The 14,837-nt window shown below is 39.7% G+C and overlaps 1 protein-coding gene across 4 annotated transcripts in view; it reads right to left on the bottom strand.

The window, feature by feature from the left end:
* RAF1 (Raf-1 proto-oncogene, serine/threonine kinase) overlaps positions 1 to 14,837 on the bottom strand; it is a 77,180-nt gene that overhangs the window by 13,082 nt on the left and 49,261 nt on the right. Inside the window, exons 3-10 of one of the 4 annotated variants that reach the window (XM_022562800.2) lie at positions 13,941 to 14,053; positions 11,065 to 11,167; positions 10,615 to 10,772; positions 8,914 to 9,012; positions 7,156 to 7,309; positions 4,025 to 4,052; positions 3,790 to 3,917; positions 3,321 to 3,438 (exon numbers count right to left, since the gene is read on the bottom strand). In XM_022562800.2, the coding sequence (XP_022418508.1) occupies positions 3,321 to 3,438; positions 3,790 to 3,917; positions 4,025 to 4,052; positions 7,156 to 7,309; positions 8,914 to 9,012; positions 10,615 to 10,772; positions 11,065 to 11,167; positions 13,941 to 14,053 (901 nt within the window). The remainder of the gene's footprint in view (positions 1 to 3,320; positions 3,439 to 3,789; positions 3,918 to 4,024; positions 4,053 to 7,155; positions 7,310 to 8,913; positions 9,013 to 10,614; positions 10,773 to 11,064; positions 11,168 to 13,940; positions 14,054 to 14,837) is intronic. The other 3 variants (XM_089919732.1, XM_022562801.2, XM_089919733.1) reach the window with 3 other exon arrangements.

The raw sequence follows: 14,837 nt of genomic DNA on the forward strand, positions 1-14,837 counted from the left end.
CCTCTCTCATTCTACTAAAGCCATTCAGACCTCCTTGAGTTCCTCCGACAGGCCAGGTGAGTGGCCCATTTTGCATCTGCTGTTGCTGCTTCCCAAATGCCACTTCCTCAGCAGACTCCTCCCTAACCAATCTACTAAAAACTATGAACCAGGCCTGCCACTCTATACCTGCTTTCCTCCATTTTTCTCCTTAGCACTTAGGACACACTATCTCCTTTGCTTTTCTTGGTTATTATGCCCACCAGAATATCAACTCCGTAAGAGAAAGAATTTTTATCTGTTTTGCTCAGGGCTTCATTCCTAGCCCCTAGAAAAATGCTCGGTATTAGAAGAATGCTCAGGAAACACTGGCTGAAGAAATGAGTGAATTCTAAGATGCAACTGTCAGCAAGGCAAGTTATGAATTGAAAAGCTGTCTGTTTGAAGCTCTGGAGTTGGAAGTGGCCACAGCCTCTAGCAGGGAATACCGGGGACTTAGTTGCTCAGCAGTCCTCGGCACCAAGCACATCATGACTAAGTCCACCTCTCCAGCATTCCGTGCAATAGGCATTCAGCAACACTGCTTAATAACTACATGAAGTACTCATTATTTGTCAAACCAGAACTTCTTACTTTCCCTTCATAGTAAAGTCAGAGGCAAATGTAGTACAAGCAAGTTAAGATACATGGCTGTTGGGTATCATGTTTTTAATAACATATTAATATTATTCATCTACCATTGAAGAAGGAAGAGCTATCATCACTGGTGAATTTCAAATGTTTTTACCCTTTTTTTTTTTTTTTTTTTTTGAGAGGTACGAGGGCCTCTCACTGCTGTGGCCTCTCCCGTTGCGGAGCACAGGCTCCGGACGCGCAGGCTCAGTGGTCATGGCTCACGGGCCCAGCCGCTCCACAGCATGTGGGATCTTCCCAGACCGGGGCACAAACCTGTGTCCCCTGCATCGGCAGGCGGACTCTCAACCACTGCCCCCCCAGGGAAGCCCTGTTTTTACCTTTTTAAACACCAATTAATTTCCCTGCTTTAATCATCTGTGATTGTCTAAAACTTATTATACACACCCCTGCTTTCTAGAATGGAAATAGAATGAACACCATTCCTCCACTTCTTATTGACTCAGTCAAAATGACAAACCTCAGCCTTAGGCTGGGCTGGGGATCCCCATAGATGGTTATACCAGGCTGCTGACTTCACACTGTGGCCCAAGAGTGTTCTCAGGTTTGGGGATCTGCTCTTGAGGGGGCTGCCGCCTTTTTCTCATGCTGTAAGTGACCTCGCTGCTAAAAGTCTGACAGCTTCAACTGCTATATTCATCTCTTTTAATGTGTTGTTTGTAATTAGCAGAGGCTGCCAAATCAGACCCCAAATTCATGCCCCAAAGGACACTCTGCACTTGGGCCCAAAAGGGTCTCTTCTGTACATAAAGTAAGTGCGCTGATTAGTTCACTGATCTGAGGCCTCCACTTTGGCTGCTTTAAGACCTTTTCTGTTCATAGCCGATGGGCAGAACTGGCAGGGGTGGGGGGGGGAATCACCAAAACAGCTGTAATTTTTAATAAATTGAATAAAACGTTCTATTATATATAGGAATTAGAAAAGCAACGGGGAAAAAAAAAAGGAAGCAAATATAGCACAAAATACTCAATCTAGAAATTACGCTTTCCTTGACCCTCTCATTTTCCTCTTCATTCACAGACCACAGCTTGCTTTCTGAGGGGCTAAAAGTCCACTGCTCCTCGCTCCTCTGACTTTTGACACTCTTAAGTTAGAAAAAGTAGAATCCTAAAGCATTAGATGTTAGCTACATCCTGACAGTTGTCTTTATGGAAGGAACACTATAGCAGATACATCTCCTTACCATCATCTAAAAGTTCGAGACTGAGACAAAACGGAAGCTCAAGGCAGTACTGTGGCAAATCTAATGCTCTGAAAAACTATGAACCCCCAAATAAAAGTGCTCAATCAGAGGAAGCTTAAATTTGGGTGCAACTTAAACTGCATGTATTGGCTTTTAGCTGAGGCTTAAAAACAGATAAAAATGATAAAATGCTCCTAATGGAAGCATTAAAAGCAGTGTTTTCTGCTCCACTTCCTGCAATTACTTATAGCCTTCTTGTCTCAGATACAAGCACTCAATCTCACAAAACTGTGTTTTTCTTTTCTAAGGGATCACCAAGACATTTATGACATCTATGTAGAAAATATTCTGCAACAGCATAATTTCTCAGTGACCCAGGAGGCAGGCCAGTAGTATATTAGACGCAATTTTTGAAAGAAAAGGAATCACCCTACATGTATCTACAAACGTTCAGTCCTTTGCCAGTTCCTGCAAAGAACGAGAAATTTGTCAGATGATTAGTTATAAGTGGAAAATCCACAGTGTTTCTGTTTTTAACAACTTGAATTTTAATGCTCTAATGTATTTTACGCTCATAACTTTGTCCATTTATGTATAAAGATAAATACGGTGGCATCCAAAGTAGAAACACAGGCATCTAGGCACCCTAGGTTTTGTGTGTGGTTTTGTTGTTGTTGTTTGCTTTATTAAAATCTGAATTTAGAAGAGATGTCTTTTGGGGAACATGTAGCATTTTCCAGAAAACAGTCTATTTTCTGGCTGACATCCTAAAGCCAGAGGCATTAAAAACCTGACAGAAATGTTAAGTATGTTGACAAAATACAGAAGCTTTGGCTACAGACCTTAAAATAGAAAGTTTCTTCCAAGTGACAAAGTGTTTCCATTAAAATAAGAATGCCAACTCCCCACAGATTCAAGAATTAAGTCTGTGCATTCCTGTTTGATAGAGATTCCCACAACCAATCCCAGGGCAGAGCAAAGAAAATCGGTTTTAGGAGGCTCCTGGCTTTCCTGTGCACAACTGTTTGACCATGGGTATGTGAGTTCCCCCTCTTGGGGACCTTGGTTTTCTGGCATGTAAAATCTTTAAGGTCCTTTCCAGTTTTAAGTTTCCAGAATCCATGCCCCTCCTAATAGCAACAGACTCTTAAACACATTTAAGGAGTTTCAAAGCATGTTCCTCCCAGGCGCACACTGTATTTAATCAGTTTATAAGAGACTGTGACATTTCACTATGGTGCTCAACTCTTTTTCACCAATTTCTCATTATCCTGAAAACGTTTTCACACCAATTATAGCATTGTTGAGTCTTAGAACAGTATGAAACGTCACTGAGATACCATTAAGTTCAATCTTCAGATGCAATCAAGTACCCTTGGAGAGGTGCTGCTGTGAGCCTGCCTGGCACTCTCTGGACTGAAACGTGACTTCACCCTGGTAGTAAAGGAAGGGCCCCAAACTTACCATGCCACTTGCCCTTATAAACAGTCCCAAAGGAGCCTGACCCAATCCGAGTGGAGAGCATCACTTCACTGGCTTCTATTTCCCAGTAATAGCTTGAATCTCTCTGTCCACGAGGCCTCTAAAACAAGCAGAGATCACTGTTATACTTCATGGACTGTTAAAAGTCTGTTGAACGAGGGTGTCAAAGAAAAGATCAACCCAACTCCATCCATTCCCATATCTTTTAAAGATAGACATATTAACTATAATTCCAGTTTTTGTCTTTTGAGAAAATACCGTTTTAGTTGTGCCCTGCCTTGCAACAAACCAGCAAGTTTTCCAATGTAAGCATGCCAAAAATGGCATTGATATTTATAATGTATTCATTTAATTAGAGTCCCCCAACCCTAAAATTAAAGGCATTCTCATTTCTGACTAAGCTTTTCTTATTGAACCCTAACATGCAAGAGGTACTGTTAACCATACTCACAATTTTGTTTTTCTCCTGGGTGCTGGATCCCGGTGCCCGCTCTCTCTGTGCCGGCACAGGGGTTTTGGGCTGTGACCAGCCTGTTGGGCTCAGATTGTTGGGACTGCTGGACAAGGCTGAAGGTGAGGCTTAATAGACAAGACAAACAGAATTCACACATGGGTAAGTCAACAGAAGATGCACAGCATAAAGAGAAAAAGCCCATGACTATTTGCTAAATGACTTAGACAAGTACCTGATTCACCGTGACTTCGAATTGCATCCTGAAACAGAAAAGGAAAGCTGGTCAATTTCTGCACTAGAAAAGATGTTCTCTGGGGGAGGGAAAGGGAGAAGGATTTACAGGAGCAAAGTTGATTATAAAATCTCTAAAACACCAAAGGTCTAATTACATACTCTAACTTTTCTTTGATTAAATTCATCAAATGTCTGTGGTCAATAGCTCCAAGATCGTTATCATCAAATATTAGGAGGACTGATGCTAATTTCTCATATACAATAAAGCAGCATTCTTTTTTCTCTCTAGAAAGCAATGCACACTGCAGACTGATACTCTTTAAAGGAAGGCTGGCAAAGTTACTATCAAGGTGAGCTCCTTCCAGTGGCTGGGGATCTTGCTCCACTAAAGCTCAAAAAAATAATAATAAAATATTTTTAATGAAGGGTTCAGTGGCAAGTTCACTGTTACTCCTCTAGGAGTTGGATTTGCTATGGGTAAGCACCATGACTACATATTTTATCCAAACCTAAAACCATAGAAAGCTGGAAGGACCGTAAATCCCCTAATCTAAAACCTACATTTTACATATAAGAAAACACATATGAACAGATAAAGGAACATGGCGAGTGTCACACAACCAGTAGGCGGCAGAAACAAAACTAAAAATCACCACCCACGGATCTCAGCCATGAGCTCATTCATCACAAAATGCTCCTCAGATCTTATGGGTAAGCTCTGAAACTAGTTACATTCTACTCAGGTGAGAGGTCAAAGGCTACCTTGAGAATTTATTAAACTGTTTAGTTGGAACAGTTTAAATCACAGGGCTCTCCATGAGACCTAAATCCTCATTTTTATAAATCCTCACTTGGAGTATATAAATAACAATAATAGAAAAACACTTGGTCCCCATATCCTCAAAGAGAATTATTTCTCTTGGAAGTCTTACTCTGTTTTCTTTGTGTAACCACAGTAAAGACAGGATCCTTTTTTTCACACAACTGTTACCAGAATGCTCACACTCTATAACATCTTTACAAGAGATAAGAAGAATCACAGGCCAAGCTGCGCCTCCCCCACTTTCGCAGCCCCACCCAAACATCTTCAGAATTTACCAATAAAGCCTGGTTCTGGGGTTCTCAAACCTGGCCAGTCTTCAGAATCACCAGGAGAGGTGTTTAAGAATACAGATTCCCAAGCCCCTCCACCCCACTAGGACTGATTTAACTATGTCTGGGAGGGAAGGCGGGAAACCTAGGAATCTGCATGCTTTTAAGTATGACAGGATGACTGCCAGGTAGACAAAACTCTGTCCAAAATAACTTGAATTTCAGTAGAATATTTAGCAGCTGTAGCTTTATTATTCAACTAATCTATTCTTTGTTTTTAGTCAAAGCGTGGCACAATGTATTTTTACTGACCAGAAGTACATTCCCATGCACTAGGATTTTTTCTTAATGTCGTAATTTTCTTCCCTGTATCCACTTACATACCTCATACTTAATTCTGTGCTAATTTCTACAGTTGGACTGATTTATCATCATCTCGAAATCTAAATATTAAAGAGAACTAAGATGGTTTAAACAAAGCAAGAAAGTGTACTTTTAAAATGCTGAATCATATGTGATTTTTAAAAAACAGGAATCAAAATTTGGTCCGCTTCTAAAGTACAGAGAGGATTAAGCACCACAGATGTGCTAGTTATTCTATAATAAAACTTCAAGAATTTTCACTTTTCATGTTCCCTCTAAGTAGCAGAGTGTTTATACAGGACTAAATCACATATCAGAAGAAAAGTAACTGGTATATTACTGTATTATTATCAGGGCTAGTGACAATACAATAGAGACAATAAAACTCATAGCTTGCATACACGACCCCCTCACAATAATCTTGTGATAACCAAAGTGCCCCCAAATGACAAGTTTAGGCCCCACATTCGAAAGCCAACTCTTTTGCTGAGCCTCTCCCACATCTGATCGGTAGGACAAGTATGTCGAAAATGATCTGAGGTCTGACTGAGGTAAGCTGTGCCTGAGGTAGTGGGTGGCCCTGAGGTTTTTCAAGGAACAATTCATGATGTAGATAGAGCACAGCTGTCTTTGATAAAAGCTTATCAAAGGATTTTCAGGGCATACCAACCAAACTGACATATTTTGTTTCTAAACAAAATATAAATAGAATAGTGATGCTGTTGAGTAACAGCTAAACAAATCTAGCATTAGTCTTTAGTTGAAAATGATTTTTAAAAAAAATTTTTAATACCCTTGGCCTCAAAATCTCACTTGAGAAACTGATTTCACCTATCAACAATACCACATAAAGTTATTTTTTTATTCCCAAATATGCTATTGCCAAAAAAGAAAACATGAGACCAAGTCTGACAAGAAACATAAAATTTAGTGATTGTTTCATTTTTGACAGGCTACTGTCTGACAGTCTTAGCAATCCTGCTACTTTACAAGAAAGCAAAGGCATGAAGAAGAATACCTACTCTTCCCCTCAAACAAAATCGTCTGGACCACGCCCTGGGAGAAGCATTCAGGCTGTTATTCTAGTCCAAAGCAATGAGAAATAAGAATAAAGAACAAAGGAAGTATTTTAAGTGTATTCAGTTGTTAATAAAGATGAACTAGAAAGCAAACCAAACAGAACATACAATAAAGCCAAGGAAAGAAAAAGCAGTTTGAAAACACTAGCTTTGCGCATTTTTATCTTCCTAAATACCTGCTTATTAAAATCCTGTGACTCCACCCTCTTATTTCTAAATAAAATCACTTAAAAGTCTTTCAGAGAGTTTGTAGTCCTCTATCACTATTATTTTCTTTGCCACATGAAAAAGAAACTACTCTTTATGTATCTTATTCACTAGCTCACTGAAATCCTATTCAAATCTAACATGGAAACAGTTCAAATGTTAACATTTCTTCAGGAAGTTTCAGTTCTCCATTTGAATGATATACCAACCAGATTAATTAAGCTAGTCTCAAGATGCAGTGAATAAGAAATTCAGAAAGTCCAGAGACCTGACAAAGTGCTGCAACATTCCTTATCAGGTTTGAAACCCAAAACTCTCTTGACACAACCCTCAACCCCACCCAAATAACTAACTGACACTCTTCACCACCCGCAAAGGACCCTATTACCTCAATCATCCTGCTGTCCACGGGCAAGGTGGTGCTGACCATGTGGACATTAGGTGTGGACGTCGACCTCTGCCTCTGGGAGAGGGAACCTTCAGAGGAGGGGCTGGAGGTGTTGAATGTGAAAGCGTGGGGTGTGGAGTATCTGTGCTGGGAACTAGGTGAAAAGGAGAAAGAAAATTCCATGGTTGACACTCAGGCCTCTGTATTGGTAAAGTCTTTCAACTACCTATTTTCTGTTTCTTCTGTTTAGATGCCTTTGCATGCAAATTTTTAAAAAGTAAATAATATATGTGCTCAGAATTCATGTGAAAAGAAATAATACGTTATAAGTTTTCTTCTATTTAATAAATCACCTCTACAGGATACTCCGAATTTTTAGACCATCTCTGGGAAAGAACAGATTAGTATTTGTCAACCAATACTACCCCCTACTAAAGCTAGATGGAACTCGCCCAGGTTAATTTAGAGACTAAATTAGAAAACTTTAAGGAAGATTTTTTAATAGACGGTTAGATCTGCCAAGCATGTCTGCAAACAGGCCAGCATTTTATCCACTGTGCATTCTCTCCCCCCGTAAACAGCTCACAAAATCAATTAATGTGAATTCAGTTTTTAGGTTTCAATACCTAACCGTGAAATTTATCACTGGACTCTTTTACCCAACGCCACTCTCCCACCAACCAAACTGGGAACACGCATTAAGTATAACATTTTCATTATTTGCTCCAAAGATTACTCGGGAGTTTTGTTTAGATTCAAGTAGCACCATGCATAGATTCAAGAGATAAAAGACTTTTTTTCTAAGAGAAACTGCTCTATCACAATTGCCTTTCCAGGCAATTCAACATTAATGCCTTCAGAGGCCTGGTTTCTTCTACCTAAATCTTCAGAAGCAAGTACAGTTTTTCAGTCAGGTTTGCTTTTCAAATTATCAAGAAAAATAAAAGTCATATACAAATATATCCAGATATCACTTCGGTACAAACTCCTTGTTCTGAGATATACTGCCTTTAACAATTTCCATGAGTCTTACAAAGGCCAGTAAATATTATATGATTATATATAAATTAAAGTCAGATATTTTGGACAAAGGTGTAGATTTATTTTAGGTTCCAAATTCATGTGTAACAGTAAGGCATGTGGACTCAACAAAACTCTGATTTTAAAGCTGGAAAACAGAGTAAAGACAAATTATGTGCAAACTCACAGGCACGTTAAAACAGGTATTTATATTAAAAATCTAATTAGATTCTTTTCAAGATGGCAGTTTATTCAATATTGGGTTGGCCAAAAAGTTCGTTCAGGTTTTGCCGTAAGATGTTACGGAAAACCCCGAACGAACTTTTTGGCCAATCCAATACCATGGTTTTAGCAATGCAAGGCCATAAGAAGCATTTCAAAGTTGAGGGTTTTATTCTTACCGAACCATTGTATATTGTTTTGGGATGCTTTCCCTGAGGCTCATTGCATACTGAGGAAGGCAAAATCTCAAACTCTTTAAAATGTAATGAGATACAAGGGACATGCTAGGATAATAGAATAAACTGCAGTCAGAGTCACTTTCCAGAGTTTAAGAACTAGAGGACCACAGAGAAAAAGTTCTGTTTTGCTCTAACGCCAATGCTGAGTTCCACAGAAGCAGCAATGGGTTTACACAGAGAAAGGAGGGAACGCAAGGGAACTCTTGTATTCATGCTTTCAATCCCACCTGCCCCAATAAAACTTTCCAAAAGAAAAGCAGTAGGTAAAAAAAAATACCTAACAGGCATCCGGGAGACAGACTCTCGCATCCGACGCATTGTCAAAGAAGGCAGTGCTGGGATCCCACTATCACCAACAGTGGAATTTGGGAACAGCCTAAATGAAATCAGAGGAAGACTGGTTTATAGACTTGCAGTAGTAATTTTACAGTCAGTGGGCCTGGCCTTGCAAACTCACAGCTACTCAAACTCAACTTTTCCTAGTCACATTTTACTGGACCATTTCAGGCTACCCAGGGTAAGGGGGTACCCAAGTGACTGGGTTTGAATGACTACAGAATGTGAACAATCTTGACCGGCCAATGAGCACAGAGTCTCTAGTGTGCATTTCTAGGGAATACTGGCCAAATGTCCAGCCATATCAAAATAATGTGTTCTTTTAAGCTAGAGTAGGGCAATTCATAACCTGTATCACACAGAGCTTTTCAGAAACATTCTGTCTTAGAAACGCACAAATGAAAAGACAGAAGTATGAAGGATAGATCACCTTCAGCACCAAAAGTCATAAATAAGAGGAAAAGTGATATTAACATTAACTGGGCATCTTCCCTCCATGAGATGAGCACTTGGTGCCCGGTAAGTTCACATGTTATCTCAGTTAAGCCTCAAAAGAACACTGCAGGGCTTCCCTGGTGGCGCAGTGGTTGAGAGTCCGCCTGCCGATGCAGGGGACGTGGGTTCGTGCCCCGGTCCAGGAGGATCCCACATGCCGCGGAGCGGCTGGGCCCGTGAGCCATGGCCGCTGAGCCTGCGCGTCCGGAGCCTGTGCTCCACAACGGGAGTCTACAACAGTGAGAGGCCCGCGTACCACAAAAAAAAAAACAAAAAACACTGCAACCATGGTAATACCCCCGTTTTTCAGATGAGTGAGCTGAGGCTCAGAGGGGATTACAGATAGTTAATGACAACATTGAGATTTTGACCAATGTCTGCTGGACTCCAAAGTTTGTGCTGTTTATGCTACCCAAGCTCTCTTTGCAAAAGCAACACGTGACTACCACGTAAGCAAAAAAGATGTTCCCGTGGTAGTTTAATGATAACGTTCCCTTAGTTTTTCTGGTACCTTCAAAATAGGATAAAAGTTCACCTTTGACTTTTCATATCCCTGTTAATAGTTTTTAAGAGGTTCTTTGGAATATGTAACTTTTAATTTAAACCTTACTAAAAAAAACCAGTTTGTCTATATGGAATATATTTTAGTAACTGGTTTGTCTCCTGAGGGATACATGTGTTTTTTAAGGTTTACTGTAATATCATTTTAAGACTAATGTTTTCCCTAGTTTGAGGTGAAGAAAACAGCACCAACCACACTTTCTGCTCCTTCTCGATGTCAGAGGTCTGTTCAGTGTTGTTTAAGAGTAGACAGAGTACTGTCTACTAGCAACCTAGTAAAAAAAAATCTGGGGGGGGGGGTGGGGGGTCATATCCCTCTGCTCTTTGCCTTACTGAAGCACAGTATATCAATCTCTATTTGACAGGTAATACTCCTACCAACTCGTTTTAGAGTGTTATATACCACCTTAAAACTTGCTAGTTTCAGAACTGTCATGTTTCTAAAGTAGATCGTTTCCAGATCATGATAATTCATTTAATAAGTCTAAAACCCAGACTTGTCAGTCAAATATACAGTATGCATCCTCAAAAGGGGTTTATATCTCCCTGCCCCCTTATATTCTTTGAAAAAAGAACAATGCCTTACAAGAGTTGTCTGATATTACTCCAGTCCACACACATAGTAGGTACTTTGGTGCTACAATGCTCGTGAAACTTGTAGCCACAAGTCTGACATCTAAACCCATTTAGCAGGAACTTCTGACAGATGTCACAGAAGGCAAGTTTCAGGAAGGTCTTCCGAGCCTGGAACAAGAACACAGGTGTAAATTATACTGAATAAACAACAAAATAATTTCCTTCTTGACCCCCAAGAGGTTTTATGAGAATGGAGAATCACACTTCCAACATCTGTAAAATTCATACACAGAAATTAAAGTACATCTGTGATCTAATGACACCTAAATTGCTTTACTGTAAACAATGGCACAGCTTTAAACAATCCAACAACATATATACTTATTATCTCTGAGAAATTCCTATTGTGCCAGCCAAAGCACCCAGCATACCACAAAGAGAGAAGAGATCTGCAACTTACAAAGTTGTGTGTTGTGAGTGGAACATGATCCAGGAAATCTACTTGAAGTTCCTCTCCAATCAACGAGGCAGCATCAGTATTCCAATCTAAACGTGCTTTTTTACTAAAGAGGATTTTAAAAAACATAATATGAAAGGGAAATACTTAAATTAGGTGAAAGAGTTGAATACCAGTAATAACAACAGCTACCATTTAGCTCATGCTACATAAACATAAAACTTAACTTAAATCCCATACAACACTGACATTTAATTCATACAACAAACCTATAAGGACTTCCCTGGTGGCGCAATGGATAAGACTCCGTGCTCCCAATGCAGGGGGCCCGGGTTTGATCCCTGCTCAGGGAACTAGGTCCCACATGCATGCTGCAACTAAGAGTTCGCATGCCGCAACTAAGGAACCCGCCTGCCACAACTAAGACCCAGTACACCCAAATAAATATGAAAAAAACAAAAACAAAAAACCTATGAAGTGGACATTATTATCCCCATCTTAGAAATGAGAGAAATGGGGCTCTAAGAAGGTAACTTGCTCAAGGCCACACACAGAGTGTAAGGGCCTATTTGGAATCCAGGTCAGTCAGACTCCAAAGCTTGTACTCTTAGAATAAAGTTTTTTTTAAACAATAAAACAATCTCATGATAAAGGAAATATGCAATAAACTGGACTTTATAACATTAAAATCCTATAAAAATCCTAAAATCCTACAAAATGGGTTACAAATATTGCTACAGTAGCAAAATTTAATCACTAGCCTACTTCAATCTAGAAAATACATAAATAGAAAGGAATCACAAATAAAATGCACTTTTCTATGAAGATTGGGCTCAAATCTGTAGAACTGTCTGCAGAGTCTATACATATAAATTGATGAAAGACTCAACTGTCTTAAAATTTACTCTGAAACCACTCTTACTGTGCCTAAACAAGACAGAAAAATAGGTACATTTAAGTAAAAATTAATTCCCAGTTCCTTCCTCATGTCTTATCTAGTTTATCTGGCCCATTTCCTGAAGGAAGAATATTCTCAGGTAGGGAGAGAACACCACATACACAGCACCATTCTAACCTCTCCCTTCACCTTCGAGAAGCCTATTAGAGCCATCTTTCTCATTACATGGCAGTAAATAATCCATCCCTTAATATATTTCCCTATACAAGGTCTGGGAAACCCAACATTACTCCAAAGTCCTGTTTTGCCCTAATGAAGAGGGAGAGGGTCAGTCCTGTTTCCTAATCAGTCTTGAGGTGCCATCCATCCAAAAGAGAACCTAGGGTAGCTTCAAACAAATACAGCGTGGACAAGAGTGGCTCAAGCCCCTCACTGTCTCAGAGTCTCTCTAGTCTTTAGGGAGCGCCAGGCACTGGCTTGGGGACCAACCTGGGACTGTACCCACATAAAACTGGCATCTGCTTCAAAGATTTTGCACTTCAGCAAAAAGCCCCTAAGCTGAGAGGAATAACATAAACAGATGAATTTATGCTCACCCTTTTTGTTGCAGCAAAAATAGAAATGAAACTTTTCTGATAAGGAAAATAAACAATGAACAGGCTGGGGAAACAGCATAAACAGGACTGAAAGAGTTAAGCAATCTTGGTTATTCTTTAGCTGTTACTACTAACAATCTTGGTTATTCTTTAGCTGTTACTACTAACAAACACTTGTAGCTAGACTTGTCCTTCACAAAGCTAAACAAAGGTAATTACTCTCTGATTCCATATGAATTGTTCCCTGCACCTGGCATTTATTCTGGCTGCATTCTCTTGTAGCAAATCACCCCTTGTAGATGTTTACATTCATAAAGTAGGTCACCCGGCTGATAACCCAGAGATAAATGGACCCAATTACCAGACTGCCTGATGCCAACGGTGACTGTTTTAAAATACTGCAAGAAGAATACAAGACCTTCACCACTCTCATCCTTATCACTTACCCTGGACTGCTAGTTCCACCTGTAACACCCCCTGTAATTCCCCAGGACAGGGGGACACAGTTCTTGAGGCGCTAGCCTGCTGTGTCTTCCCTTTGCCTGGCAAAGAAAATAAAAAGCTTCTCTATTTCTTACCTTCCAAATCTCTGTCTCCGTATTTTTATTCGGCATCAGTGAACAGGGAGCCAAATTCTGGCAACATTTTGAGTACTCATTACCTAAGCTAGTCTCTCAAACTAGGGAGCCCCTTGAAATATAAAAGATGCAAGCTAAAGATCAATAACAGAACTAGCACTTTCCAAGAAGAAGGTAAAATTAAGGTTGTTATCCCAGATTTGGGGGGAAACAGTAACAGGTAACAGTCACAGATGGCTCTGATGCTACGGGGTATTACTCCTAGACTTTGAGGCGATGCCTCTATCTTGCTACCACCATTAGGAATAGGATGAACTACACTGATCCTCCTTGAAGCAGAAATTCTCCTGCATCTTTTAGCCCTGTATCTGTCAAACTGCTGGGATTCAGTAAATATTAACTGAATAAAAATGAGTGAATTATAAAAGTTAATCTCTTAAAGACAGTATTCTTTAACTATAAATAATAATGAAACACTTTCTGAGTACCCGCTCTGTTAACTGCATTATAGCAAACACAAAAATCTTGCTCTTGAGAAACATACCATCTGACATTACTGTTTCCTTCTATGGAAACACTACCCAACAACTAACATGTATTTTATATTCCAATGCAATATTCAAGCAAAATTTTCAAGTTCTTGGTATCTTATTTTTCTGAATTGTCTCTTTATAAACAAGGGTATTCAAATATTCACTATTCTATAGGAAGCGAGTACAATTTTTTTTTTATGGAAACACTTATTATTTGAAGCTAGGAAATCCTTACTAGTATGAAGGAAGAGCTGGCTGACTTTTGAGTTCTTACCCCTTGTGTTCGTGGAGAAGTCTGAAAACTGCACAGCACTCTGGTTGCAGGCCCCTCACCTTGAGAGCTTTCATAAGGCAGTCATGCAAGCTCATTCCATTCCGCACATTGACCTACAAACAAAGGATCACCTTTAGAACCAACACAGGCTGCACAAGCACATCCCTTGGAAAGGTGAATACAGAAATAAATCCACCAGTCTGTAAGGGTATATGTAGAAGATTTTATGACAGCATTGCTTGTACAGTTGATCCTTCAACAACATGGCTCTCAACTGCACAGGTCCACTTACACGTGGATTTTTTTCAATAGGAAATACTACAGTACTACATGATTTGTGGTTTGTTGAATCCGAGGATATGGAACAGCAGATACAGAGCACATATACCAAGGGATGACTGTAAGTTATACTCGGATTTTCAAGTGCACACGGGGTTGGCGCCCGTAACCCCCTTAGTTGTTCAAGGGTCAACAATAATGGCAAACACACACACAGAGGAAGCACCCAGAATGTCCAGCAATAGGTAAGTGCTTGAATAAAGTACAGAACATCTGTATGTGTCACACGGTGCTGCTAATATATTACTTATAATGACTCGTCAGAGGGTGTTCATATTAACTGGGGGAAAGTATTTTTCAGAATGATACAAAGAGTAAGATTATTTAAAGGGTGAGGAACCTATATATGTTTATATATGTTATATGAGTGTGAAAAGATACTCAGCTGTTACCCCTATGAGAAAGTGGTTGGGAGAGAGAAATGATCAACTTTCCCTTTCTACATCTCTAATTTGTTTGACTCAATGAAATGTTCATGCAAGCATAAATATCCGCCAGAAAGGAAAATAAGCCAACCCAATCTATAAACAAACATGAGTTCTTCTGATCAAAACTTTG

Source organism: Delphinapterus leucas, chromosome 10 (assembly GCF_059928025.1).
Source record: "Delphinapterus leucas isolate spDelLeu-1000000601 "Yukka" chromosome 10, BTC_Dleu_Yukka2, whole genome shotgun sequence".
NCBI classification, from domain to species: domain Eukaryota; kingdom Metazoa; phylum Chordata; class Mammalia; order Artiodactyla; family Monodontidae; genus Delphinapterus; species Delphinapterus leucas.